The sequence below is a fragment of the Cyrtonyx montezumae genome, unplaced genomic scaffold, assembly GCF_038088225.1.
Source record: "Cyrtonyx montezumae isolate F1298 unplaced genomic scaffold, pur_monq_1.0 scaffold_8, whole genome shotgun sequence".
NCBI lineage: Eukaryota > Metazoa > Chordata > Aves > Galliformes > Odontophoridae > Cyrtonyx > Cyrtonyx montezumae.
The window spans coordinates 79,853,539-79,881,202 of NW_027072089.1; the positions used below are offsets into that span (position 1 = coordinate 79,853,539).

Genomic DNA, 27,664 nt, shown 5'->3' on the forward strand with positions numbered 1-27,664 from the left:
AAGTAGTAGTCTTCAAAAATAGAGTGGAAAGGTACAGTTTCTTCGATCCAGCATGAACAAGCACAGGAATGAATTGAGGGCAGAGGTGCCTAAATAGACCAGAAACCATTTGTCACAGAACTTGCCCTGTGATGTATTTCATTTTCCTCAGGAGAAACTGCATAGCAAAGGAAAATATCTCTGTCCCCTGGAAAATAGTAGGGGACAAGGAAACATATATTAATAAAAAAAAGTCTTCCAATTTCACTGAAAACACAGTATTATATTAGCATTCAAAGCTGTAACAGAAACTCCACTCGGCTCGTCCCCTTGCCATATTCAGCTTTATGTCCTTAATTTGCATCCTTAGAGATGTGGTTCATGCTAACAAGATTTTTGCTCTTGTGCCCAACTGCAACTAGAGCTGTATTGATTTTGAAACCATCTCCAGCCTGGTTTAAGGCTCCTCAGCAGATGAGGGTGATCTGAGTTTTGCATCCTGCAGAAGGCAAACAATTGCCCAGGCCAAGCTGCTGTCCTGGCAGCCAGAGAGAGGCAGAGGAAGAGAAAAGATGAGGCCAGAGAGCTGAGGAGGAAGCCTTGAAGAATCAAGACTGCTGTCAGTGCTGCAAAAAAGATGGAAAGTTTGAGAGTAATGTCCTTAGAGAGTCCATGCCCACTTTGACCTCTCCCTTATAGGCACCAGCTGAGCTCTGGCATAAGCATAAAGGAAGTACCTCTGTGTTTCATCCCTCCCAGCCTCTTCGTGTCCAATGTTTTCTTTTTGGGTTGTCTGTCCCTCATTACTCAGCAAACTGCTACAGTATGTATCCTATTAACAGAATCATAGAATGGCGTAGGTTGGAGGGGACCTTAAAGGCCACCCAGTCCCAAATCCTGCCATGGGCAGGGCTGCCACCCAGTAGCTCAGGCTGCCCAGGTCCCCATCCAACCTGGCCTTGAATTCCTCCAGGGATGGGGCACCCACAGCTTCTCCGGGCATGTTTATAATCTTTCCTTAGGTACTAAAGGCACCAATTAGGACACCCTGGAGCTTTCATTTCTTCAAGCTAAACAAGCTGAGCAAGCATCCTCCAAGGCAGTACACCTCTCATAATTCTCAGCTCTGCCATGAACACCACCATTACTTTCTCTGGAAGTCTGCTAGTATGCAGCACTTCATAATCTTGAGCAAAAACAAATTCATAGTATTCAGGAAAGCAAGGAAGCAAGACAGTGGCTCCAGATGTCCTACTTCTAGTATTGTATAATTTCCAGGAAGCTGAATAGTTGTACACTTATGGTCTCCACTCTGCTCCAGTGATATGTGCTGTAAGCAATGTCAAGTGAATGGCAAAGCTGTGGAGACCCATCTTCCCAAGAAGAACAGACTGTAAATTCTGGGCTGTAATAGTGGCCCTTTCCTTCTTCAGGTTTACTCTTCCTTTGTACTGGTCCAGTGATTTATCACTCCCACCAGGATCAAAAAGAGCTTTCTGTTCTTCAAGTCATCAGCAGTGTCTAAGAGCTGAGTTAAATCAATAAGAAGTTTAGCTTGCAAATTAAATCTCTCTTATCCACAGTTTATGAGACAGTGTCAATCTTGCCAGCATATACAGGAAGAATAAAGAGGAAAGAAATTACTGTCAGAGTTGTTGTCTTTCACCTTGGCATTTACAAAATGATATAAATGACCATGAATTAATTGCATTAATAGGAGGAGGGACACAGGACAGGCTGTAAAGTCTAGCTGCCTTACTCTAATGCAGCAGCCAAGGATTCAAAGCACCATAACATGGGCTAAAGCAAGTTTTGCCTCCCTTTACTCCTTAAAAACACTAAAGCAAACTAAAATAGTTTTCTGCTCTCAAGCTTGGCATGAAAATAATATCTAGAAGGAAGCAGAACAGACATGTAATGCACACAAGGTTGAGTACCCTTGAAATATCAAACGAAACAGCAGACAAGACAGGTAGGCAGCCAGGACAGATTAGAAGCAGATGTAGGCCAGGCACTGGCATTGTTTGCTTGACATAAGCTGAAATGGGAACAATCCAAATTCAGGACAAAGGAAATTTGGCACAGCCACCTGGAAAAGACTGTGGAAGGAAGACAAGGCATGGGAAAACACAGGAAAAGAGGTTCTGCCTGCATGTTGGTTTGCATTGCACTATAGAGCAATGCATTTAAGTGAGACTGGCCTTCAGTGTGCATTTCATGCTGACTTGCTTCAATATAAAAACTTCAAACCAACTAAATCCAAGTAAGAGGGGCTGTTTCACCTTTCACACTGGTGGAATTAGGTCTGTTTCCCATAGTTGATTACATGCAGATGTGGTTTCACATTGTCTGTGGTCTGACTGTAAGAAATGTACATGCCATAAAATATTGTTTGTGCTGTGGGGTCATGTGGATATGAATAAGCTCAACATGACAATATGACAACAAGAGCACTATGCCCATCTGCTTTGCTTTGCTTTACTTTACTTTTGAAAAGAAAAGAGAAGAAAAAAGAAAAGAGAAAGAGGAGAGGGAGAGGGGGAGGGAAGGAAAGAAAAGGAAAAGGAGTGTTAAAAGATCAGTATAGTAGCCAGCTTCCAATATTTCTCAGCTGCAGAGTTCCTATGTGCCTAGATTTTTTTCCACAGCCAAATTTCTCCTCAGTCTTCCTCGGGCTTTTCTGAGTGACTGGCAATTTGCACAACCTTAAAAGAAAGGAATCACGGTCATGTTACAAGGAACACTTCCATCCTCATTCTTTACAGCCATCTTTCAAGTGGTCTGTTGCATTTTCTTCCTGGGTCCATTTTTCTTGCCTTTCCTCCTCTCGAGTTCATGCTGCTCATTAAAGAGGGCAGCTGTGAGAATTATCTCCCACTAATAATCCAGTTTTGAACTGCATGTTCCTTTATAATTTACAACCTCAGTTAAGGCTTTCTGCTGTCACCGTTCAAAGAAATTTTTGGTCCATGAATATTACCATGCACAAGTCTATGTGTATTTTTGTGTAAGACTGTGTGCCTTACAGCTCTGTGACTGTATATGGCCTTATGCTTTTTACTAACAATGTTGTAAAGGGCTATATATGATACATATACACAACATTAATGCATGATACACCCATAACATAGGGTATATCTGCTGCTAATGCATTTGTTTGCTCACAGCAATATTCCTAGTTTTAGCATACAAGATTGCTAAAAATGAGGAAAATACGCAAGTTAATGGCTGAGAATTGGTAGGGCAACATCAGGAACAAACGTTCTTCAGAAGAATATTTCTATGCTTTGTTTGATTATAAGATGTCTGCTTCACCCTTACAAAAATAATGATGGACTCTGGGACAATTCTTGGTTTTGATGTACTTACCACACTAAGCTGCCACACGGGCAAAAAAAGGTGCACCACAGCCCAGGGTGGAAATCAGGCTCTCCAGGGGCAGACAACACCAAAAGGAAAAGCACACAACAATGGGATGTGGAACAGCTCTAACCTCCCAAACAGAGCTGCTTCCTAGCAAAACCAAATAAATAATGCAGTTTCTCAAGGGAGGTTGGTGTCTGTGTCAGGAAGTCACTGGATTTGCAGAATATAAGCACCTCAGGCCAAACCACTATAGGTCATAAACTCAGCTACTTAGGATATAAATCCAGCAGCTGGTTGAAGCTACACCTTCCATCTCCAGCCACTCGTTCCCCTCTCTCCCTCCCCTATATCTGTCACAGAGTGAATCCCAAATCTAGGAGCAGAGCATGACTGAATAACAACCCAAAGGAAAAAAAAGGAGAGGGGGAAAGGGGAAGAAAGGGGAAAAAAGGGAAGGGGAGGGGAAGGGGAAAAGGAGAGGAGAGGAAGAGAGAGAGAGAGAGGGAGAGGAAAAAGGAAAAAACAGCTGCTTGTTCAAGCGTGTCAGCTCTCTGGTCTGATTCATTGCACGGCTGTATAAACACTTGCAGGGGGAAGGAAGGGCCAGGAGGGGGCATTTTTGGTCAACTTAAATTCACACCCAGCTTTGGCCTCGGGATCTGGTTCTGCCTGTCTCTCAGACGAACCCTCAGTTTATGGAATTGCCTTCCCCTCACCTTATTTAAAGATTATTTTTAGCTTAGACAAACAAGGTTTCAAATCCCACAAACAACCGCACCGAGGCAACTAGTGGAAAGGCGCTAAGGCAGGAGCTCCCTGAGGCAGCACTGCTGTGGGAAAAGAGATGGAGTTGCACCCTTAAATAAGGAAGCAAGAGCAATGTGAGTTCAAAGAGCTCCGTAGCGCAGGCACAGTGGCAATCCATTCGGCTTAAACTTCGAGGTAGTCTTCAGCTGAGGGAGAGAAAGGTAAGCAAGAGGGTCCCTTCTGCAAGGCTGTGCTGGGAAGGCGCAGTGAGTGCTGAATGGATCCATTGCTGAGCCATGAAGGAAGTACTTCAATACTTTCTTAATGGTGCTGTTGTAAAAAAACAGGGGGTAAGGTGAGCCAAGTCCCAAAACTGTCCATTGAAATACCCCTGAGGACAGTCAGAGTTAGCTTTGCTAATTTTGATGTTGCTCTTGAATGCTTTTTTGCTTGTTCTCACAACAACTTAACTCTTTCATCCCACAAAGACTTTCAGGCTGCCTACTGATTACAAATAGACAGAGATAAAACCGTTAAACAGTACGGAATTGATAACATCGAAGGCACATCTCTGCTGTATGCCAGCCAGCCAGGACTGTGCTTCCCACATCTTCAGAGGCTGAAGCTGTCAAGTCCAGACAGCAAAGGAAGAGGTTGCCCCCTTTGTCACTGTGGCAAGGAAATTTAAAACTCTGGGAGCAAACCTCAGTTTCTAATAGGAACCCCAAGAAAAGCTGACTCCTGAAGAAAAGTATTACTTTCACCAAGTTGCTAGAACTGAAAGAAAGAGCTAAAAAGGAATACAATTTCTTCCTAAATAAACTTCTTGTCTCTCACTAAATCAGTCTGATCCTGAAGCAGTAGTAACAGCAGCAGAAATGCTGCTGCACAGTGAAAACCTCAGCTAACGATTATAGCTTTCAACAGGAAGCCTCTTAGTATCTGAAATGTGCCTCTAAAACAAGATCTTTAAATACTAGCTATTACAATGTTGCTTTTCTGGATAGACATATACCCACTTCATACAATTTTAAAAACTGTACCCCCATGTGTTTCTGAAGGAGAGACCAACAATGCACTCCAGAGCCCACAGTCTCAACCACAGACTGCTGTCGATTAAATTCATTTGCTGTCCTACTGGGAGCAGTCAGAGAAGGTCCAAATAGCTCACCTGACCGTAACTCCAGCTTCTTAATTTCACTTCATTGATGTCTCCATGGAAAACAATACCAACATCATTCAGGACATATTCTTCTCTTTCCTTCTCGTCATCCAGGTATACGGCATCCACTGTATCAATTTATCCAAAACAAACATCAGCATAGCCACTTAGATTTTATATTGGGCAGATAAAAATAATTAGCAAAAAGTACAGCTATGTTTGATAAGAAGTGCCCTTCACCCATCAAACAAAGCATCATTTGATTCAACAGAATACAAACATAGGGAGATAGTGACCCTGGTTAGAAATATGATATACAACTTAAAAGCATGCAAGATGCAAAAATGCTGACGAATCCTGCCTGTTCTCTCAAGATCTTAAAACTATGATTAAAATGTCACATCTGTCAGGAGTTTTATGATTACTGTGTACCCCTAATTTAAAAGTTGGAGCACCGTGACGCAATTCTGCATCTGTACAAACAGATCAAAGAACAATTTCTAACCTATTAATGTTAACGGAAAACAGTTCAAGTCAAAAGGTCTAAAGGAAAATCTGTAGTGTATTACAAAAATTGGAATACAGCTTTTACAGTGTATTAACAGAAGAGTTTGATTGCTTTCTCCATACAGAAGTTATTGACTGCAGTGTTCCTCCCCCATGTAACCTGACTGACCAGCCAATATGGGAAGAAATAACAAAATTATACAGAATCACAGAATCCTAAGGGTTGGAAGTGACTTCTGAAGATCATTAAGTTCAATCCCCCTGCTAAAGCAGTTCCCTGCAGTAGGTTGCATGGGTAAGTATCCATGTAGTTTTGAATATCATCAGAAACTGGGACTCCACAGCCTCTCTGGGCAGCCTGTTCCAGTGCTCTGTCACTCTGAAAGTAAAGAAGTTCTTTCTCATGCTCCTAAGAACTTCATGTGCTCCAGTTTGTACACATTGCCTCTTGTCCTGCTGGTGGGCATCACTGAAAAGAGCCTGGCTCCATCCACTTGACATCCAACCTTTAGATATTAATAAGCATTGATAAAATCCTTTCTTAGTCTTCTCCAGGCTGACCTTTCCCAGGTCTCTCAGTGTCCAAATGAAAACTAGAAGTATTGGGAAGATAGCTTTATCAAAACATATATTAAACATACATCTTATATTGGCCTACTATCAGTCAAAAGAAAATAAGTGGATGTTCATCTTGCAAAGGGGATTCACATACTTAAATAACCCATGTTAACATATATAAATAACCCTGAACTACATGAAACTATTCAGATGTTCATGGGTAGACATTAAATGGATGGGAAACAGTGATGGGAAAATGTGATGGATTTATTTCCAATGCCAAGAATGATATTTTGTGACTAAGAAGTATCACTTAACATTTAATGGTTTAGGAATTAACTAATTTGAGGAAATCAGTAACGTGGCACCAGATAGCAAATAAATAGAAAGCAGTAACCTGTGAATGTGTGATATGGGCAAGTGCAAAACTGCTACTTAGCACTGCCATAGGGGATTTCTTCTGCATCCTACTACAAATTACTATGGGATTATTTCACTTTAAAAGCCTATTGATTTGTTGTATTTTGTTGAATTTCAAATCAGATTTTATACTTCCTTCTAAAACTCATCTTCAGGAGCTTCTCCATTTGCCCATAAAACTGCAGTTCAGCTGAAAACAGCTAAAACCTGGACCTTCTGAAAAATCAATGGGAAAACACACTGATTTCACGTAGGTGAAGAGTTTCTCCAGTCTATACACCTGTCCCTGCTGGAATTTTAATTTTCACACGGGCGTATTTATATCCATCTGTCTATATATACAGAACAGATTATGCATAGATATGTAACATCACAACCTTTGCATTGGTGTCCAAGGAATGATATGGAAGCAGGTATCGGATGTAAGAAGTTTTGTTTGTTTTTTGTGTTTGAGGAGATCAGTGCCTTCCATTGTGATTTTGACAGGGTTGCTGTACAGGCTTGGCAGGCTACATCAGAATCAGAGCAGACAGAAAAGCAGCAGGTTTTGTCTGGTTTTCCCTGAGGCAGGTCTGAGGCTCTTTGTGTAGAGGCATGGTGCTACACACCTGGCTTCTAAGGGCTGGGTTGCAACAAGGGCTGTTCATAAGCCTGGCACTACCTACCTACAGCCAAGTCAACATGTGCCCAGGCACAAAGCAGAAGACCATAAGTTTACATGGAGAGGCTACCATGTGACAGAAAGAGTGTTAAGACTTGACAATGGATCCAAAGACCACAGGCATTTATGCCAGCAGTGACACGCATACTTCAGAAGCACTGTATTACATTACTTTCTTGAGGTCCAGCTCACAGATCTAAGCAAGTTCTGCACATCATTCCATCAAAAACGTTGCAGATGGTGCAAATCATGCAAGGCTCTGTTTCATTAGGATGTATCTGCTTGATTTGCTTATGGAACAATTACATGTATTGACCCACTGAGCTCTGGGTTTTATTGAAGCATGTGGGTACAAACAGTACCGACAATGCATTTCAAGGAGTACAACTCTCACCTTCCATACAGTTATGCATGCAGCAGAGTGTGTGCACATGCCTTCTTGACAGCTGTTGTTTTCTTTCAGGGATTATAAATATCAATATTGATCTCGTTGTTATCAATTGAGATGCTTATATTATTTCAAGACTGCGTGATCTTTGCTAAATCAGATGAAAATTGATTAACTTCTCTGTCAATTATTTTAAATTATTTCTATTTTTTTGATAAAGTAAAACAGGCCTCTGTGTTCCACATAAAAGCCAGCTCCTTTGATTTTTGACAGCTCTCACTACCCTTGAGAACTATTTAGAAGAAAATACGAGGCATTTGTGACTGTTTTGATGCTAAGCGTGCTCTACATAGTACAACTCCTAATTATTTGGTGCAAGTGGAGTTTCACAACTGACAAACATAAGATTTCCAAGAAAAAGCACTAGGTTTGTTTGTTCTTTTTCTCTAGCAGTTTAAGGTTTTTCTACTTCTTTTATCCTGGGAAATTACTAAGATACTAGCAGTGCTACAAAGAAGCAAATAATCCTCTGTGCTTCTTTGTTTGAAGATGGATAAGGTGAAAATGCACTTCATGTGAGGACAGTAGTGCAGGTGAGAAATCACACTAAACATAAGCTTTTTACAAAAGAGGTAAGAAGTGCAGAGAAGCTCTGTCCTTTTGGGAAAGTGAATGGCCATGAGAGGGCCCGCCCCAGTACCTGTGCACCTGGGAAACCCCTGCCCCAGCAGAGCAACCACTGGAGCTGGGAATGTCATCTTCTCCTGCACACAGTGATGACTGTACCCAGCAGATGGGTGAAGGTGGTTTGCCTTCAACACCTGGCCTCCCTTCAGCATGGGAACTTGGGAAAGCTCTTGCCAGGAGAACAGTGGCAAACACATTTTAAAATTTTAGAGACATAATACAGTGGTCATGATGGTGATGGATGAACTGTTAGACTAGATGATGTTCAGACTAGATGATGTTCGTGGTCAATATAAAACTTAATGATTCCATGATTCTGTGATATTAGAGATGTCCAAAGGCAACCGCATGCTACTCATCCTCAAAGTGTAACAGGATGTTTGAAGGACAAGTAGAAGTGTCAGCTGAATCACTCAGACTGCAACATATTTAATTGCTCTAATCTAAAACACTTAGCAGAAAGCTTGTGTGAATGAAACATAATCCTCAGCCCATGAGTCTGCAACTTACAGATACACTATGCATCTCCACCTAGGAGAGCCACAAGAGACCATGCAAAGTTTTTTCTTGATAGGTACTGAGTGTTCCCAAGCAGAATGTCGCTGGCTCAGCATCTCATTGGAAAGAGATGCTCACAGTACCTAGATCAAAGAAGCCATTCTCCGCTTTCATGTAGTCTGATATTGCTAAGAGTCAAGTTATACTCAAAGAAGTTATTCTTAATGACTTGCCATTTGTATCTCCTGTTACAGAAGTGAAGAGGGCTCTGTGTGCCCAAAAGCATGCCTATTTTTTCCAGCTATGTCAGCTGGCTGAAGAAAGGATGCTGCCTCTCTTTGCAGGTTTTACTTTGCTTATTAACTAATGCAAATTTCACCTGAGTATCTGAAATGTCAGTCCACTTCCTTGCTGAATTTCAAGATGTTTGGGGCAGATGCATATCATTTTGCAGGATCAGGCCTTACATTTGCATCTGTAAAGTATTTTTGGAGATGAGCCTTAACCATATAAAAGCATCTGTTGATTTTGGAAGCAAAGAACAGAAGCTGCTCTGTAGCTTAACTGGTAAAGCATACAGACTTGCTCTGAAACAGCAGAAATAAATGCATCTCAGCCTGGGAAAATATGTCAAAACTGAACTACAGTGAAAAAAGAAGGAACAAGAAAGGGCATAAATGCCTCTGTCTTAAAGAAAAGCTCATACAGACACACTGATGTTTCTCTAAAATGATGAGTTGGAGAGCTGCACTAGACACTGACGGAGCCTGTACTCTGCTCCCTGCAATAACAATCCCCATTCATTCCTGGCATCAGCCTTCTCTCTTTTTAATGAGGCTTTTTACTCAGACTCTGCTTCTTAGCTATTAACCCAGCAAACAAGTCCAGGAGATTTTCAAACTATTGTTTTCTGTGCAGTTTAACTGCCTGAGTTTTTATACCCTTTTGTCATTCCACTGCACAAACTTTCCCAGTCAGAGGATAAGGCGTGGAGAAACACAGCTCTTGCTCTTCTAACACAAAGGGGAAAAGGCAGACACAGAAGCCAATTAGTCCAAACTGCTTAGGAGGGAAAGCAAGCAAATCCACATCCAAATGAAGCACACAAAAAACGAAAGCTACAATAGTTAGCAAGAGCCAGGTCTTGAAGCCATTGTGGCACACCCAGACACATAAGCTGGGGACAAAGACATGATGTTCTGGGTGTGACTCCCACAGCAGACTCTTGTTGCTCTGAGCCTCTCTTTTGCTTTTGGCCCGTTCAGATCAGAAAGGGAGTGCAAAGCACCCGTGTACCACGCGCACAGAGAGGTAAAAGTAGATGTGAATGAGGAATTGATTTTTCTCTTCTTACCACCTACCTCATGCCTCAGATCAGCCTCTGTGGTCTCCATCACACACGGTGCAGCAGCCAATCTCCCCACACCACATTTTTTCTACATTTTATGACTGCCCACAGCCCTAGCTGGCTGTATGCTAGTCAGGTGACTTGAGATTTTTCTCTGCTGCTTTTCCCTTTCTAAAGAGATGCCGAGCCATGGCATAGTCATTATGCTGGCCTAACAAGCTCGCTGTTGAGAAACCAGGACTCCACCCAAAGGATTCTCTGCCCTGGGGTGGAGATTCACACCTCCTGAGCTGGAACTGGTACATGTTGATGATACCTTTAAAAACACTGAGCAGCTTTGTCTGCTCACCACGGTGTCACATTAGATCATTTAATTTTGACAATGATCCCTCTCTTTCTGTTACTCACTCTCCTTATTCCCAGAATAAACTGACCACGGGTCTCTAAGGTACACACCTTTATGCTGCTTTCAGAACTCCCTCATGGTATCATGAGGCCTCGAGCCGTGCCCCTCCCTCCTGTTCCTGCTTAACTAACTCCACTTTACTCAGCATTAACATATATCTTCCTAAATAATGCATAAGCTAATCATTGCTTATATTCCCTTGGACCAGGGGCAAGTAATGAACTCAGCACAAATCACTCTATGTACTGACAGTAGTGTGGCTGAATAATGGGCTCTATTAATAATGTTAAACTTACTTTTAGGTAAGCCAGCCCTTACTTAGTATGGGATTATTTGATGAAAATACTCTGCTAAAAATTGAAGGATGATGGAAGGATGGCAGGAGGATATGCTGTTAGCTGGTGACCTAAATATATAGTAGTATGTGTGTCAGAGATAGAGCCATACAAGCATCAGAAGCTGAGACATGGTGCTACACCCTGTCAGAAGGTTGGTGAACCTAACCTTACCAGTCCTCCTTGCCTTCTCCTTGAAACCACACTTTGAATTCATTGGATAAAAGAGCAATTCTGTCAGCAGAAGGACTGATTTTACCTGGATCCAGGAAGATTTAAAAAACAAAAGTTCTTTAACAGACTGGATTACAAAAAAGGCTAATTTGCAAAATGTTCTGTTCCTCAAAGAGAACAAGGTTGCTGGTAATTAGTCACTGCTAAGGGGAAGTTATAAGGTCAAATCTTGTGTAACAGCAAGGTGCCACCAATCACGTTGCAGCAGTCTGAGTGCATCCAACCCGTGCAGGAACAGCAGCTCCCATTGAGTTTCAGCAGGCCTTTAGGATGCAGATGTTTCATCCTAAAATGTGGCAACTTTCCTGGACTACCCCCTCTTACAAACCAATGAGCCTAGTGGAGAAACTGAGTCTTTGACACTTTGACTACTTACATTGGCACCAGGGGTTGAACAATATGTAAGTGTCAGTGGCTGAGTTCCTGTGTGTCCTGATAATGCCAAAGGGAGTCCCAATAGCAACATAAAGGCGAAATTTCCCAACAATGCAGGTAGCAGAGGACATGATGGACAGGCGAATGGAGTTGTTCTCCTTGTGGGTAATCTTGGCTCCCCACTCTCCAGGTTTGAGCACGTCACCTATGAGGATCGGGATGTAGGTGCCTTTGTTTTGTTGTGGGTAGCGACCTGGGGAGAAAAGGGAATAACTCCAGGTTAATGTTGCTTCAGCATCTCTTCATTTCCCACCAGTCTTCTTTCCCTTTGTCTATTGCCAACAGACATGCAAATGTTAGTGGGCAGGAACCACCTGACTTCCCTAGAGCTTCCCATAGTACCTGGTTGCTGCTGCCACACAAGAGCATACACCAGCTCCCAGCAGGCAACTGATGCAGTGGATACTCAATGCTCTGTTTTCCCCCAAGAACCTTGCAGATGGTGTGGGAACCAACTCTGGATACCCAGAGTATGGATGGGCATACCTTGGCTGGTTAGCTAAGTGTTCTCTGCAAGCAGTCGGCCCAAAGTATGACATACCTTCAAAGTACTGCTCATATTTTGCCTTACAGTAAGACAAATCGTGACCCAGAGAAACTTGTTTTAGTCTGTCAAATATAAAAAGCATCTAGACAGATAAACTGCATGTAAACACGAACACAGCCAGAATTCAAGACAGATAGAAGGATTACACCCTTTGAGACAGAGGTAGAGCCAAATTATAACTAGAATCCAATCAGTGGTGTAGATAAAAAAGATGCTTATGCAAAGGCTGAGTTCCTTATGTCATTCTCAAGTCTATTTTTCATTTCAGATTTTAGGCTTAAAGTTTTACTCTCATTCAGTGATCCAGTAAGGAAAAGCACAGAAGGAGAGACAGACTATTTTTCATTCCTACTATTTAAAAGCTTAAAAATGTAACGCACAAGGGCACTAATTTGCCTGTTTGTTTATTTTTATACAGGTGATGTAGAGATAAACCCAGATGTGAACACTGCCACATTTTGGGAAAGGGCAACGCTAAATCAGAATCTGAAGCTTGTGAGCTGCCATGACCCCTGTCTTTCTAAGATATCTGAGAATACTGAGCTTCATCCAACAGATTATTCAGTACACAAAAATTTTCCACCTTGCAGATTTTCAGTACACATAAATAGCCCAGTTTCCCTAAAGGCCGGGGATGCTCTAACCTGTGAAACCCTCTCAGATCCATGAGGGATACAACTTAAAGAAGAGGTCTGTAGAAGAAAGAAGGACTAGAATAAGAGAGTAAAATCAATAGAAAACAGCAGAAGATAAAGCAATGGACACTTCAAAAATAAGTCTTCAAAGGAAAGACAGTCTACAGAGAAGAGCCTATAGAGTTATCAGATGAGAGCCTTTCGTCTGCTAACAATTGTGATCTGAGAGCTGAACACATTCTTGTTCTTTGTAGCAGAACTGCGTATGACCCAGCTTGCCTCTACAGTAGATGTTTTGTTTCTAGTTTTGGAATAGTTGTGGGTTTTTTAAGCAGACCATGCAAACAAAGCTGCAGAGCAAACCAAGTAATTGAACTGACAGCCTCTAAAACCATTAACAAGTGCTACTTTTATTTAAATATCTTCCTCATCTCTTCCAAAAAGAGAGAAGGGAGGGAAAGATGCTGCTGAGAAGTAAGCAACATCCTTTCAGCCCAGCATCCATACATGCCCCCACAGCTGCGTCCATGCAGTAAGAAAGAGACCACTGTACTGTCCTGCATGGGATATTGCCTGCATCCCTACAGACCTAGGAGGAATGAGGAATGCCAGCAAAGGAATATCCTAGATGTCAGGATAATTTGCAGGCATTATAAACAGAATATACAAGCAAACATGATCTGGCAGGGAGGGTTTGGCTGCTCGTTAACAGTTGGCGTAATTCTTGAATCCAGAAGGAATGCAGGGAAGATGGTCAGGGCTCTCGAAAGCACAGTGAGGAATTTCCAACATTTTCTTTGAAGAGAGGACAACTTCCCACATTTTCTGAAATGAATACCAAAATGCAAATGGAAGAACGGGAATTGTTGCTTCTGACGGGAGCTTGTAGAGCTGTTTTGTAATCACACATCCAGACACCTGACAGCACCAACCACACTAGTCTCATAGACACACATCTGTTGCCTTGATACTAGAGCACTATGAAGCTGAGTATCTTTGGCATCACATGCTAAGGTTCCTGGCAAAAGCATCCCTACACAGATTCAATACTTTGTTTATCAACACTGTAGGGATGTCTTCTCAAGATGGGTTGGCCGCTTGAATCTATCTGCATCTTGAGCACACATTTCTGGCTGCAGTGGAAAAGAATGGCCAGTTTTGGCTCGTAGTTGGGATCTCTGAGTTGTCAGCCCTTTCTTGGAAGGGATTATGTGTAACGGTGATTGCACATTCCAGGTGAGAGTCTCTAAGGAAGAAGATTCAATGTTATCTAAAAACTCATTACCAAAAGCCTGTGAACTCCTGGCAAAGCATCTCTGCAGGATCTCTCATGCTAACTTAACACGCAGAGAGGCAGGAGGGTGTGTTTGGGTGCGTATCAGTACCAGGAGTCACACAGTGAGGATAAATTCCTTTTACGCTGACAGGAGGGCGTTTCTGCCAGCAGCATCAGCTGGCTCAGCATCCCTCATGCTCTGATTTGCTCTGGGAGCTGGCAGCCTGGGCCATGCTCTGCAGCCAGTTCTCTGCGGCTGCTTCAATCCCTCACATGTGCTTTGGGTGTAGGAGGCTCTGGCCCTCACATGAGGACATTTCACAGCAAATTTATCTCTGAAAGACAAATTGCTGCGTGACATGCTATTGGGATATCCCCATCCCCTCTCTCTAACAGTAGACAGATGAGAATTCAGAAAGCCTGGAGGCTGCTGCACTGATACGATCAGGCATAGATAGAGTCTCTTTTTCATAGGCTCTTGTTACATCCCAGAAGATTTCTAGTACTAAAAGGCAGCTGATGACATCCTGCCTTCAAGGCAGGGCACGGCAGGAGAGAATTTTCAGTCTCTCCTTCAGGAGCCTCCAGCTCTCAGTGCTTCAATGCAGGGCTAGGCACTGAGCTACAACACTGCAAAAAGTCTGTTTTGTTTTCAGAGATCCCCCTTTTACAGAATGTTTAATTATACAAACATGCTGATTTTTCTTGTAGCACGTTGCACAGGCCTTTGGTACTTCCTTTCCCTCCTTTCTTATTTCACCTTGGTTTCTGTAGCTACCTCAGCTGAGTTCCTAAGGCTCCTACTCACTTCAGTTGCAGCTCTGCTCTGCTCTATACCTGGAAACCCATGGGAAGTGGAGCAGCATAGCTGCTATTGCTATTAAAGAAGCAATGCTCTCTCCTCATCAGTGCTGCATCACATGGCTTTAAAAGTAAATAAGCATGTGAGTGAATGCACCATGACTGAAGCTTGTGTGAATATAGGCATGTATGCAATAGCCTTCCCACTCCCTCACTCTCTCTATAGGTGCAGAAAGAAGAGCACAGTGTTTGTTAAAACTTGCCAAAATCTATTTACGCAGCAGTAGAAGAAAGAGCTATTTAAAACACAGGACTGTGGTTACACATAGATGCACTCAAAATGAGTTATTCTTAACATATGCCTCGGCTCCTTAGCATGTCAGCTCCTGGGCCCATCAGCTGTGTTTAATTCTGGTTAACGCTGCTGCATCAGTGAGGGATTTACAGCAACAGAGGGAGAGCTAGAGAGAGGTACAGCAAGTTCAGTCAGCAAAACACGAGTGCTCCTCCTCCAGTTACCCAAGTCTGCCAAGTCCCCCTGCTGCTCTTTCTTCGTAGTCACTTATGGGAGGGCTCCTCTTCCCTTCCCAGCCACCTGGAAGCTCCCGTCGGAGTTTAGCACTTCCCTTGATCCCCAGTGGCCACGTGCATTGCTGTACATGTGTGTGCATGAAATAGCTCCTAGATGGCCATTGCTGAGCTAGTGCTGTGATGTTAGCACAATGTGGAGGGACCAATGAGTGCTTTTAGACAGGCCCTCCCCCCATAGGCAGCAAGGAGGGAAAAGTTGGTAGCACAGGGCTGAGATATATAGTTAACTTCAGTAGACTTCTCTTTCCTCATAGAAGTAAGGTATCTCAAAAGACAGGGAGGTGAGTTTTCTCAATAGCTTTTTTAGGAACCCTCATTAGAAGATGGGTTTTTTTCATTTATTTTTAATTTTTTTTTTTAGAGGAGTTGAAGAATCTGTTGCCCCTTGGGAAATACATTATACACAGTAAAGTTAGCAGTTTCCCTGATAAGCTCATTTGCTTTATCTACATGCACTCTTCCAAAGAGTAAAGAATCTATTTCAGTGCCAGCCCTGGAAGAATACTAATTGCGACAGGACAATAAACAAATTGGAGCTCAGAGGCACTGCAAAGAAGAATAAGAAGGAATGAAGGAGGAGAAGAAAAAGATGTCAAGTGTGTGTGTGTGAGAGTGTGAGGAGCGAAAGAAGGCAAAGGGTGGGAAGGAAAACGTAAAGAAATAGAATGAGAAGAACAAAGGAAAGAGAAAAAAGAAAGAGAAGCTGTTATAAAATCCCCATCAAAACAAGCAAGGAGATACTTTTTTTTTTTCTAAAAATCCAGTGTCTTTAGTCCCATTGCCTTCAGAAGTGCTGCATGACAAACTTAGAATGTAGGAAACCCAAATATCTTCAAATAATTTTTGCTTGTAACTCCAGTTAGAAATCCTTAACATCTGACCACTCTGTCCCAGGAGTGAATATTATGAGTACTTTACAGTTGTAAAACATACATCTGAGTCATGCGCCTTTGCTATTAAAAGCATTAAATAATACAGCTAATTTTAAATGCCACGATGCTGCTATAGCAATGTAAAGGAAGAGCAGAATAAAGATCCTTTGGGAAGAGAGTATTCAAGGAGCATCTTGAGGATCTCCCTTCTCTTTGCTCCTCTAGAGTATGGACAGGAATTCAGAAGGGGGAAAGAAATACCCCAGTGCCTTCATTCAGCAAGTGGAGAGTTTTGTTTTTCTTTGTTAGAGTTGGCAAATATGTCTTTTCTCTCTCTGGAATTCATTTCTAGGAAATGTGTTCTACTGCTAATAAATCATCCTTTCTTCCTCCAAGTGGAACCTTCCAGAGAAAATGGAAGATAACGTGGGCTTGGTCTCCATGTTCGGACCATCACAGGTTTCTGTAACTGTTCATTTCTTTGTAGCCTTTCAATAAGCAGGGGGATGGAGCACTATTCTGAAGCAATCTGCATGGACCCCTGGCTATTCAGTCATACTCAAATGCCCTTCTGACTATAGGCTGGAATTTAATGTCAACTAAATAAACCATATGGGATCAGGTCTAACATCTTTTTGTTCTTAGCTGCTTTCATTGTTTATATATAATTATTCCTCTGGACTGGGCCTGGGAAGACTGTAGAAAAGGGAACAATACATCTTTACTCTCATCTCAGGCCAGAAGCTGATGACTTATAGCCTGAGGGGTACAGAAGGGCAAGTCAGTGGGTACCCACACATTCACACATGTGGAAAGGTGATAGTAGCCTAGAGGACAGGAATTTATGATCACTTCAGAAGCATACCAATGAATAAAAGGTTCATAATAATTTTTAGAACTAGACCAGTATATATGGATTTATGAAACTATTAAAGTAAGATACAAGTAGACAACAATTTATGAGGGTGTGGGGAAATATATCATTAGAGTAAGGATGTACCATGTAAACTTATCAACCACTCTAGAATTTACAGCCATGTATAGGAAACTACTATTAAAAGCAAGATTGAAGGCTGTATAAGCCTATCTAATCATGTCTGCTTTTGAAAGAAATCATTGCCAGTGCATCAGTGACTGTAGCAACTTTGGAGCAGTCTTGCCATGCTGGCTGCTCTAGGTGTGACAGCTCAGACACTGGAAAGCCATCAGCAGCACAAACTATACCCCCATGACCATGAGGGTGGTAATCAGAGGGGATCCAGATGGGTGAAGGATTCATTGGCTACTCCAGATTCCTTGAGGGCACAAATAAACTGAAGCTGTTCAAATCAAATTACTCTTTTATCTCAAACCCACACCAATAAAATGAGTTTTTCCCAAGAAGTGATGTTCACCTTTCTCCTTAAACCCAGGGAGTGGGCTGAAAGAAAGGAAATAAATGTGGTGAGGGAGGAGCTCCCAAACCACAGGTACTGAAGAAGGGCTGAAGTTCAGCACGAGAACAGGAAAAATATCCACTACTCTTTATACGTGGATATTTTTCCATGCAGATTTTTGGTACATTCAATTTTCTTTTCCCATACTTTGGCAGACATGTACAGTTCTAATTTAATGAAGCACTATGTGAAAAATTGATTATAATAATTCACGTTAGCACTCCAGAGATTTTCACTGATGATTACTCTATGGAAAACAGTCTGTTAAGGCAAAAAGGATTTTAGTCACAAGGAACTATCCCAGAAGGATTTCAAAATGACCTTCAAGAGATTGAAGTAAAATAATTCTATGCTTACGTGTGTGTGTGTATGTTTAATTTATCCCCTGGACTGTAGACTGTGTGTGAATAGTCTCAAAACTGTGGAATAAAAAAATAAATGATACTGAAGATTGCTCTTTGAGTGTCTGATACTGAATTTCACATGATGTAAGAAGTACTTATCCCAGGTATCCTTGATTCACTAACTATTAGAAGGATTAAGTAGTCTTTATGTGCTTCACTAACCATCTTTTTAATGATTCAGAAGAAGAAAAATACCAACAAACAAGATATGTAAAATTAAATTTCAGGGAGTAAAGGAAATAGAAGAACTCTGCATACACAAAAGCTCCAGACATTTTCATTGTCATGGGATGGTAACGGAGCAAAATTAATCTTCACTGGATAAAAATTCTGTGATGGATTCACATCAATGCTGGGAAATTTCCAATGCTAGGGACTAATCATTTCTAAACAGTTTTGTATAAACAGCCCTCACTGCAGGCACAACCCCACAAAGAGAGATTTTGAGCTTTCTCAGCCAGATTCTCTGGGAGACAAGCCTAGCTATCCCTCCCAAGACTTTCTTTGTACCTAATGGCAGCTTGAAACACCTCAAAGACCTTACATGTCATGGACAGCCTAATTGCTCAGGGCAATCTTCCCACCCTGGAAACTCCTAAAACTTGCTCCCAGGGCAAAATTCTGACAGCACGAGCAGGTTGGACTTGCTTCCAGCAAGGTCTTACACATGAAGCCTCCAGGAGTCCCTCCAACCCTGGCACCCTAATGGTTCTGCTGTACTGTTTGAAATCCATTGCTTGGGCAAGCAGAGAGCTCCTTGGAAAGGTCATTTTGCAGCGACCTGCCAATATTTCATCATATCTATCAACTCTCCTACTCAGTACTTTCCCAGCAGGCATCACTGTGGTGTCTGTTCAAAAAGATTCTCTGAGATCAGGTTGCATCTGCTGTATGGCTGATGTCTGAGCCATCCCTTAGGTGTAGCTCCTTCTTGACAATACTGACGGGTCACATTCATCTCTTCCATCTCCAGTCATCTTAAGGTCAAAGCCTAGTCTATGGAGTGGAGTCAACAGTGGAAGACAAAAAAATCTAGCAAAGAATTTGTCCCATTTTAAGACAGCAGGGCTAAACTGCCACCTGGAGGTGCCTGCTTCCTTCTTCCGCTGGTGAGGCAACCTAGGTAACGTTTCTGGACTGGGTTTCCAGGCACCTTGCATTACAGGAGATGAATGTCCACTTCTCAGGCAGACAAACAAAAAAATACTGGGTGTGAATGGGCCACATCTCTCTGTGACAAAGGTCTGCAAGCACAGCACTTCAGCATTTGGTACCCATTCCTAAATAGGAGAAATCTCCTTCTCTCCCTCAGGGCACCAAACATTGAACTTGACAAAAAAAGAGACGTAGCAAGAGTCAAGCAGATTATCACTGGGTGATGTGATAGCAGCTCCCTATATTGTCTCTTCCTTTGTGGACTGTCTTAGTTTCACTTTCTGTTACCAGCCTCTGAGAACATATGCACTTTCTTTTCACCAAATGAGCATAGAATGAAACACTGTGGAGCATCCAGTGTTAACTGATTCCTAGAAGTGGAACCTGAACTTCTTGTCTCCCAGCTGAACTTCTGTGAACTATATTCCTTCCAGCAAGAGGGCAGCGGTGCTCACAGAAGCAGATGCTTGAAATGAGAAGAGCACAACAGTACTGTGTACTAATCTGAATATATAACTCTTTTCCTTCAGCTGTTTCCCAGACACCACATGTGAGTCTTCAGTGTTAGCATTCCCATTTCACAGAAAGGACAGTAATGGTGAACAGGGAGGGCAAGACAAGACAATCACACACACAAGTCTAACACCAAAATCATCTCTCAGAACTGAGTTCGTTGCAAAATCTCCCCTGGCTCAGGCTGTGTTTAACTCTATTCCTTCCATGGCTGAGAGTGAAAAGATTTTTATCTGGGCTTAGAGATTCAAAGTAAAAACCATGGGCCAGTGTGTGTAGGGAAAGAGCAAAGGCAAAATAAACAAGTAGCTTGTCTTAAGTGGACTGTGAATCATCAAAAGTGTTAAGTTTATTCTTCCAATATAGAATAACTGAGTAAAACAAATGCAAACAGCACACAATGCAATAAAAAACAAATGCTCCATTTTCCACTGCTTTTCTGCTACAGCTGTTTGTTTTAAACATATAAAGATTAAGAGAACAGTCTTGAATTTAATTAAATCCCAAAAGAACTAATGATATTTATGCATATTAAATTTTTAAAGGCACTTGTGGCTGTTCAGCCAATCACTCACTGGACTGTCATAACATGCCTCCCAACCTTAATTTAAATTAGAAAGAGGAGACTCATGAAAAAAAATGTGCAGACAGTAACCTTTTATCTGCATATATGTTTAAGAGATAAATGCCCATCTAGCTTTAAAAGGCAACAAATCTAATAAATGTCCACATCATCATAATTCAACAGTGGAAAAAAACAAATCGATGTTACAAATTTTGGAACCGCTTCTCTAAGGAAAGTAAATGAAAACATCAATTCAAACCTATTTTAGAGAGTTTATAGACAGAACATCAGTGTCTTAACACAGAAACTCCCAGATTATTCTGGATGAAATTAGGGCTTCCCCAGAACTGTGATGCATAGAGGGCCATCTTTGGAGCACAGAGGGAAGACACATCCTTATCCCCTTCTTTATCCAGGTCATGCCTTCCTCTAGTCAGTAAGACAACAGGTACGTTTGGATCTGGGTCTCTGGCAAAGATATTTCAGTGAGAGAAAAAAGGCTTCCTTGGGTCTTTTTTTTTTTTTTTTGTGGTAAATCCCCAGTAAATTTCTGGTCCAAAGCTAAAAACTGACTTTTTTCCTGTTACCAGGTTGGCTCTAAATGCTAGTTGCAAAGTGATAAGTATTCTTCCACTCTGCTTTTCTTTTTCCCCTTGCGTATCCAACATTTTGTTAGCTCATACACAGTCATCTCTCCCACCTCAAACAACAAACTCCTCCTCCCTACATCTCCTAAGTACTAATGATAGGTGTTTCCCGTTCCACCTACTTCTCAGGATTGCCATATGCTATTAAATAGATAACTTTGAAAGCTCAATAAAACATAGCTTCTTGCTAAATAAAAATCTCCAATTATTGTTCCTTCTTCTCTCACAAGTAATTTTGTTGACTTTCTCGAGGATTCAAACCCTGTTTAAGAAATCATTTATTTGACTTCGTTTAAGCACGTGTTTATGGTTTATCAGTGAGAATAGGAAAAGATCCAGCCATTAAGCACTGATGTGCTCCTGTTTGTCAGACTTTTCCACCTTACCTTGCTAAGAGAACACAGTCTTCGCCAGGCACTTACCTATCAAATACTCCAGCCAGATCTGGTCTTTCTCTGGCTCATAGGGTCGGCTGAAGTCAATCTGGATTTGGAAAGGCTGTCCTCGACGCACTATCAGCTTGGGATTGAAGTACTTGTCAGTGTGGTGCTGCTGCTTGTTGATCTCATGGGGCTCCTTGAACATATGAATATCCACAACACGCAGGTAATCTGCAGAGGCATATCAATGAACAGAAAGCAGACACACTGTCAACCTCATCAGCATTAGTGGCCTCATTTCCCCTTCTCCAGCATTGCCTCATTGAGAAATGCAATGGAGTGTGTTGTACCCATCTGGGGCTTGCACCTTTCTGGCTGGGTAGGGTTTTATGGGCTGAAAGTTCTCTGTCCACTTGCTGCTTTTGCAGAGGCCATAAGGTTCCTCACAAATGGCAAAAGCAATGGCACAAAGGACAGGTTCTAATGGGTGGAAAGCTGAATGCTGCCAGAGAGAGCTGTGCTCTATCCTTTTGGCATCAACTTTCTGCAGGTCTGGATGAAACCAGTGGGCCTTTGACAGCTGTGGCTCCATGTCTCCTTTCTTCAGCCTTCCATTTGTAAAATGCATATTCTCAGGGATTTTTTGATGCTTAAATACATACGTTCATGTTTGCAAAGCATGACTGCTACCAAGTGCTGCAGAGCCTGAGAGACTGTAATGATCTTGCATTCAGCTGAGAGCTTGGATGCCTGTATTAAATAAGGCTTTGGTGTATTGTACATGTCTAGACTCAGCTTCTCAGAACACCTCCACTGCTATTAGTATCTTTTATGAAAACTCAATATGACATTACAGTCTGTAATTAGAGTATAAAGTCATAGTCAAACAGCAGTGGGTATCTATAACATGCACAAGCAAATGCCTTGCTCCTTTCAATTCAGGGCTGTCTAAAGGGTTATAGCTGCCAGAATTTGGCTTGCTCAGTTCATGACCAGTGTGTGGTGGCACTCAGATAGCCAAAGGCACTTTCAGTCACCACCAGCTACGTGATTACCACACTGAGAAACTGCACAGTGGGAGCCTTCGCACACAACAGCTCCATCCCCTGTGCACATTGAAGCTGTACCCAGTAGCTTCACAGCCAGTTCCTGCTAACAGTGAGCAATCACACAGAAATGAACCAGACATCATTCTTTCTCCTTCACGCTTGGGCAGATAATCATGAAAATTCTGCCAGGAGGACCATTATTGCCACGAGAAGAGAGACAGAGAAGTAAAGCTTGATTTGCAGCTCTCAGCTTGCAGTTCCAGGTGCTGACAGTTAGAAACTAGCCAATTTCTGCATTTTATAGAGACAACTACAGAGCCAAACTCATGCCTGGCAGAAAGAGGTGCATACTTCCAGCAGCTGGCGGAGCTGTGTGCCCTCTCATGGTGGCTCATTTGGCCCGCTGCTGCGTATACACTGTGATGCACTCAGCATATGAGTCGGATAGTGAAGTCACTGGGAGCTAGACGCAGCCCCTCAGAGCACAGCTCTGTAGGCAGCTTTTTCCTGGAGGCATGAAGCCACAGCAGGCAAGAAGGTTGTGGTCCAGGTAAAATATGGTAGTAACGTTGTTGTAACTCTGCTCGATTCTTCAGGCTTCTAGAATAACTTCTGTAGATCCCCACTGGTCTTCGCATTGACTGGAGTTACAAAGACGGATCTTGTGTGAAACTTTAAATGCTTTCTGCTCAGAAATCGTTTTTCATTGTGCCTTTATGAAATAGGGAGTGTTTTCACTTCCCTCCTTGCAAAACTTACCCATGCTCACTCACAAGAATGCTGACAAAGGTCATAATTAAATTATGCAAGGCAGAAATTTCCTGGAGAGCTGTAAAGAGAGAGCAGGGGAGAGCCTCTGCTGTTTTCTCTCCCAATCTCTCTTAGGCTGGAAACATCCCATGTAAAAGCTGCACATCACAGCTCTGCGAAGGATCTAACCATCAGTAAGCTTGGTTCAGCTTCTCCCTGCTTCCAGGGAGGCATAAAAATTCTTTTGAACATTTGTTGTGTTTTCATCTGAAACAAAAGGCAAGAGATCCTGCCCTTCCTTTGCAAGTTAACCCCTTCAAGGAACTACAAAGCTCAGCTACCCTGGGGTGTCAGTTCAGCATTTGCTTCATTTTTTCCAAGGAATTTACAAGGCTCCTGTTAAAACACAATCATACACATCTGCACACAACACATTTCACTCTCAGTTTTAAAATGATCTTCTTTGAGCTCATCAGATTAAGATGACCTGCAACGGAGCCCATGCTAATTACAGAAATGGTAATTAGAGAGGACAAAAGTGAGCGGAGTAATAGGATAAATGAACATCTTCACCAGGGTAGGGTGAAGTAATCAAAAGGAAAGGTCCAAGTGCTGTGCACATTGCTGCTTGTCTCTTTGTGAGAGATAGGTGGCCATCAGAGTCTCCTTTGAAGTCAGATCTATGTGATGGTTTGCCACAGCTATTTAGTGAATGTAGGTTTCCTGTGCAGGAGGCAGTGGTCTCATGTTTTCTTAAAGCCTTTATAATGCGGAAATTGAGGTGAGATGTTAGGAAGAAGTTCTTTATTCAGAGGGCAGTGAGGCACTAACACAGCTGCCCAGAGAAGCTGTGGTGTCCCATCCTTGGAGGTGTTCAAGGCCAGGTTGGATGGGGCCCTGGGCAGCCTGAGCTAGTGTTGGCAGCCCTGCCCACAGCAGGGGATTGGAACTGGGTAGCCTTTAATGTCCCTTCCAACCCAAGCCATTCTACAATTCTATGATTATAAGTTAACCTTGGATGGAAAGAAATGAGCACAATCTTGCACTGCTTTTCAATACCAAAAATAGCCAGCAAACAATCAGGTTTTCTTGGAGGACGAGAAAGGACTCCAGGTTCCAGACCGAGCAATAGGAGTTTCTAAAGGAGGTGACCATTGCTCTCCCAACAGGGGATGCACGAACCCCTGGAAGTCCCCACTTAGCAAAGGAGGGCATGTGGGCAGCCAGCAGGCTGTGTGGCCCCAAGGCAATGTCCTCCCACTATGCCATCTGCATGACTCTGGCCCACTTATAACCCAGTGTGGGGAGATGAGCTGGCTAGGAAGAGAGCCATGGGGAGGACACAGCACAGGTGTAACTCACAGAGGCACAGGCTTCTTGCTAAGGAAGACTGCAGCAAGCAGCCTGCAGCAGGCAGCCAGCTGACCAGGATGGGGAGGCTGCTGTTCCTGTGGCCTCTACCAGGTTTAATGTGGTTGTGATTCAGTGCAGTCGAAATGGGTGTCAGCAGAGAGCTCGTTCAGCACAGTTTACCTCATCCTAGAGTAGTAGCTAAAATAGGTCAAATGAATCACACCCTAAAAATGCCTATTTCTCTCTGTTGGCTGTCAAGAGAAAGGAGGGTGAGTAGCTCAGCTGTAGACACCTACACTACACAAACAAGGGCAGGATTCAACTCAAGACAAAGTCCTTTAAATGTAGGCATCTAAATGTTGTGAGTCAGAAAAGTAATGTCTTATTATGGCCAGTGAGACTTGTTTGCTGCAGTCAATGGAGTTGAGAAAGGTACCCTGGAAGAGGCACTCATTGTTGGGAAGAACTGTGCCCTCACCTCCACCTGGGCTGGCTTTGTGTTGGTTAGAAGACACCATAGTTGTACAAGCAGGGATAAAAGCATTGGCCTGCTTTCTTCTGGGTGATGTGGAAGTGAAATATGGAAGCCATAACAGAAGGCTTGGACAACCCAGAAGTATGCAAGTGTGAAGGAGAAGAGGAAGAAGGTGGCACAAGAAGTCCATGGCAAAGATGTGCTCACCCTGCTGTGCCCTGCTGCTCCTGCTCTGCCCACAGGCTCTCACTTCAACCCCAGTGCTGCAAGTGCTCTTGGGAGGCTCAGCTCCCAAACACAAATGTCAGTCTGAGCTGCATGTAGAATGCATTTGGCTATATACCTTTAACATGCTCTGACAGGTGACACAAACATCCTGCCCCAAAACAGTGTCCAGGAAACACACATACATCAGCTGGTGTCACAGGCTTAAATCACAACTGGATGTGTATTGAAACAGGAATGATGCTACAGCCCCTTACCTTTCCTCCACCCAGATCACCCCCTGCAGGTTATTTTCCTCCACTCAGGTCACCCCTTGCATGTTATTGCTACAAGCAACACAGAGCAGAACTGCATAACAGAGCTGATCCTATTGTACAATAAGGGTTTTGCTGTTATACTTAAATTTAGTTTTTAAGCCATACCAGTCCCATAGTCAAGTTGATCCTATGGCCACACAAACTCCTGCTTTGGACAAAAGCTGTTTTCTCATTTGCAGCATCACCTTACAAGGCAGCCTTCTGCCTCAACTCATTTGACCTCACATTCCTGTTTTCATTGCACTTCACAAAAGAGAGATATTCCTGCCTACCAGCACCACAGTAATTCAGAGCCTGATAGGAAGCACATAAAAAAGCAGTAGGAATTCTCCTGCACGTACTGATGTGTTTTAGCTACAGACTGCATTCCTTCCAGGGTATCCTGCACCCTTACACAACTCCAACTTCTGCAAGCATACTAGGTTTGAAAATATACAGTCAGGACCTGTATTACACTACCTTTGGTGATTTAAACACTCATACTTACCCCAGAGCTACAGGGTTGTCTGAAAAAGTTCAAACAAAGTTCCTACCATCCTAACATTCCAGTTGGTTTGCTCAGACGTTTTTTAAAGAAATGCTTTTTAAAGAAGTGTTTGTGTAATAAAAAGGGAGGACATGGGAAAAGCAGATGATTAAGATTACAGAAATAATGTTTTCAATAGAACTCTGAGGTTGTCACTGAAAATCTCTTTGCTTGTTTCCTACTGTGTAAAATGAAGCAGTTAATGCTTGTCCACATTTATTAAGCACTCTTTCAACCCCAGATGAAAAGTTCCATATGAGTACTAAGTATTATCACAACTCACTCCTGTGAGTTGCCACATGCAGCAGGTTCTGTTGTTAATCTTAGGCAAAAAAATAACTCAAACCATCCTTGTCTTGGTGTCTCATTTAGGAACAAATTCCATTTTCTTCTAAATCTTGTCTGCGCTTTTCAGATTTATTCCAAAATAGTCACTGACAGTCCATTCTGATTTGCCTAGCCCCAGAATGATGTTTTTGTCTCTCCAACCAAAACATTAAAACACTTTTCACAGGTGAATTATTGAGTTTCTCAGTCATTTTTATGAGTGAGCTGACCATCTAGTTAAAGCATTTTGCAGCAGCTTTACAGTCAGTTTAAGGCTGTATAAGCCAGAGGGGCCATTAAAAGGAGAGGTTTCTCCTGCTCCCTCCACCCCATGCCTGAAGCCAACAGGTGAGCCAGGCTGAACTGGAACTAAAAGCTACCAAGTTAAACATTTTATTCTACTTCTCCTGTTTTTAACCCAGATCAGTCTTGACCCACTTCTCCACCAGCTGCTTGAAGGAAACAGGCAGGTCCAGAGTTAGGAACCCAGACAACCAGAATTAGCAACCAGACACGGGACCATTTTTATCAAGGGCAATGACAGGTTCTGATGGCTTTGATTAGGAAACTAGATTTATATGCATGTGATTTATAGATTTATGTGTGTTCTCCCACTCCCAGATGTTCAGTAGCTCCCCTCTCCTGCCTCTGCAGAGTGGAGCTTTCAACTAGCCAAGCCCTAGAACAGTCAACCACAAATTTAAAGACTTCAAGACTAAAGTCCTCCTGAAGTTACTCTGTGATTGTAATAAAACTGAAAAAAAATACTCTTGACTTTTAACCACTCTGTAAAATTAGAAGCAAAAATAGATGCATGTCTTAAACTTTACACTGTACCTTTTGGATTAAATCCTCTAGGGATCAGACCAAAAGCGTCCATTTCAGGGACATCATTTTCTTCAGCGTTGGAGTGGTTTGATGGGAGGGCTCTTCTCCCATTCAGGGGAGGTTGCTTCTTCTCTCTGTCAGTGCTCGTTGGTTCAGACATCCTGTATTAAAGATGTTGAAATACCATGTAAAAAAGAAAAAGTGTAAGGAAAAAGCACACATGAGCCAGTGTGGCACGTATAAGATGGGAGAAACCGGAAA

At 42.5% G+C, this 27,664-nt stretch overlaps 1 protein-coding gene across 3 annotated transcripts in view; it reads right to left on the reverse strand.

The window, feature by feature from the left end:
- Positions 1 to 27,664, reverse strand: part of F13A1 (coagulation factor XIII A chain) — a 97,964-nt gene that overhangs the window by 27,656 nt on the left and 42,644 nt on the right. For all 3 annotated transcript variants that reach the window (XM_065753412.1, XM_065753413.1, XM_065753414.1), the window contains 4 exons: positions 27,413 to 27,564; positions 21,596 to 21,784; positions 11,673 to 11,924; positions 5,264 to 5,382 (listed from right to left, as the gene is read on the reverse strand). In XM_065753412.1, coding sequence (XP_065609484.1) covers positions 5,264 to 5,382; positions 11,673 to 11,924; positions 21,596 to 21,784; positions 27,413 to 27,564 — 712 coding nt within the window. The remainder of the gene's footprint in view (positions 1 to 5,263; positions 5,383 to 11,672; positions 11,925 to 21,595; positions 21,785 to 27,412; positions 27,565 to 27,664) is intronic.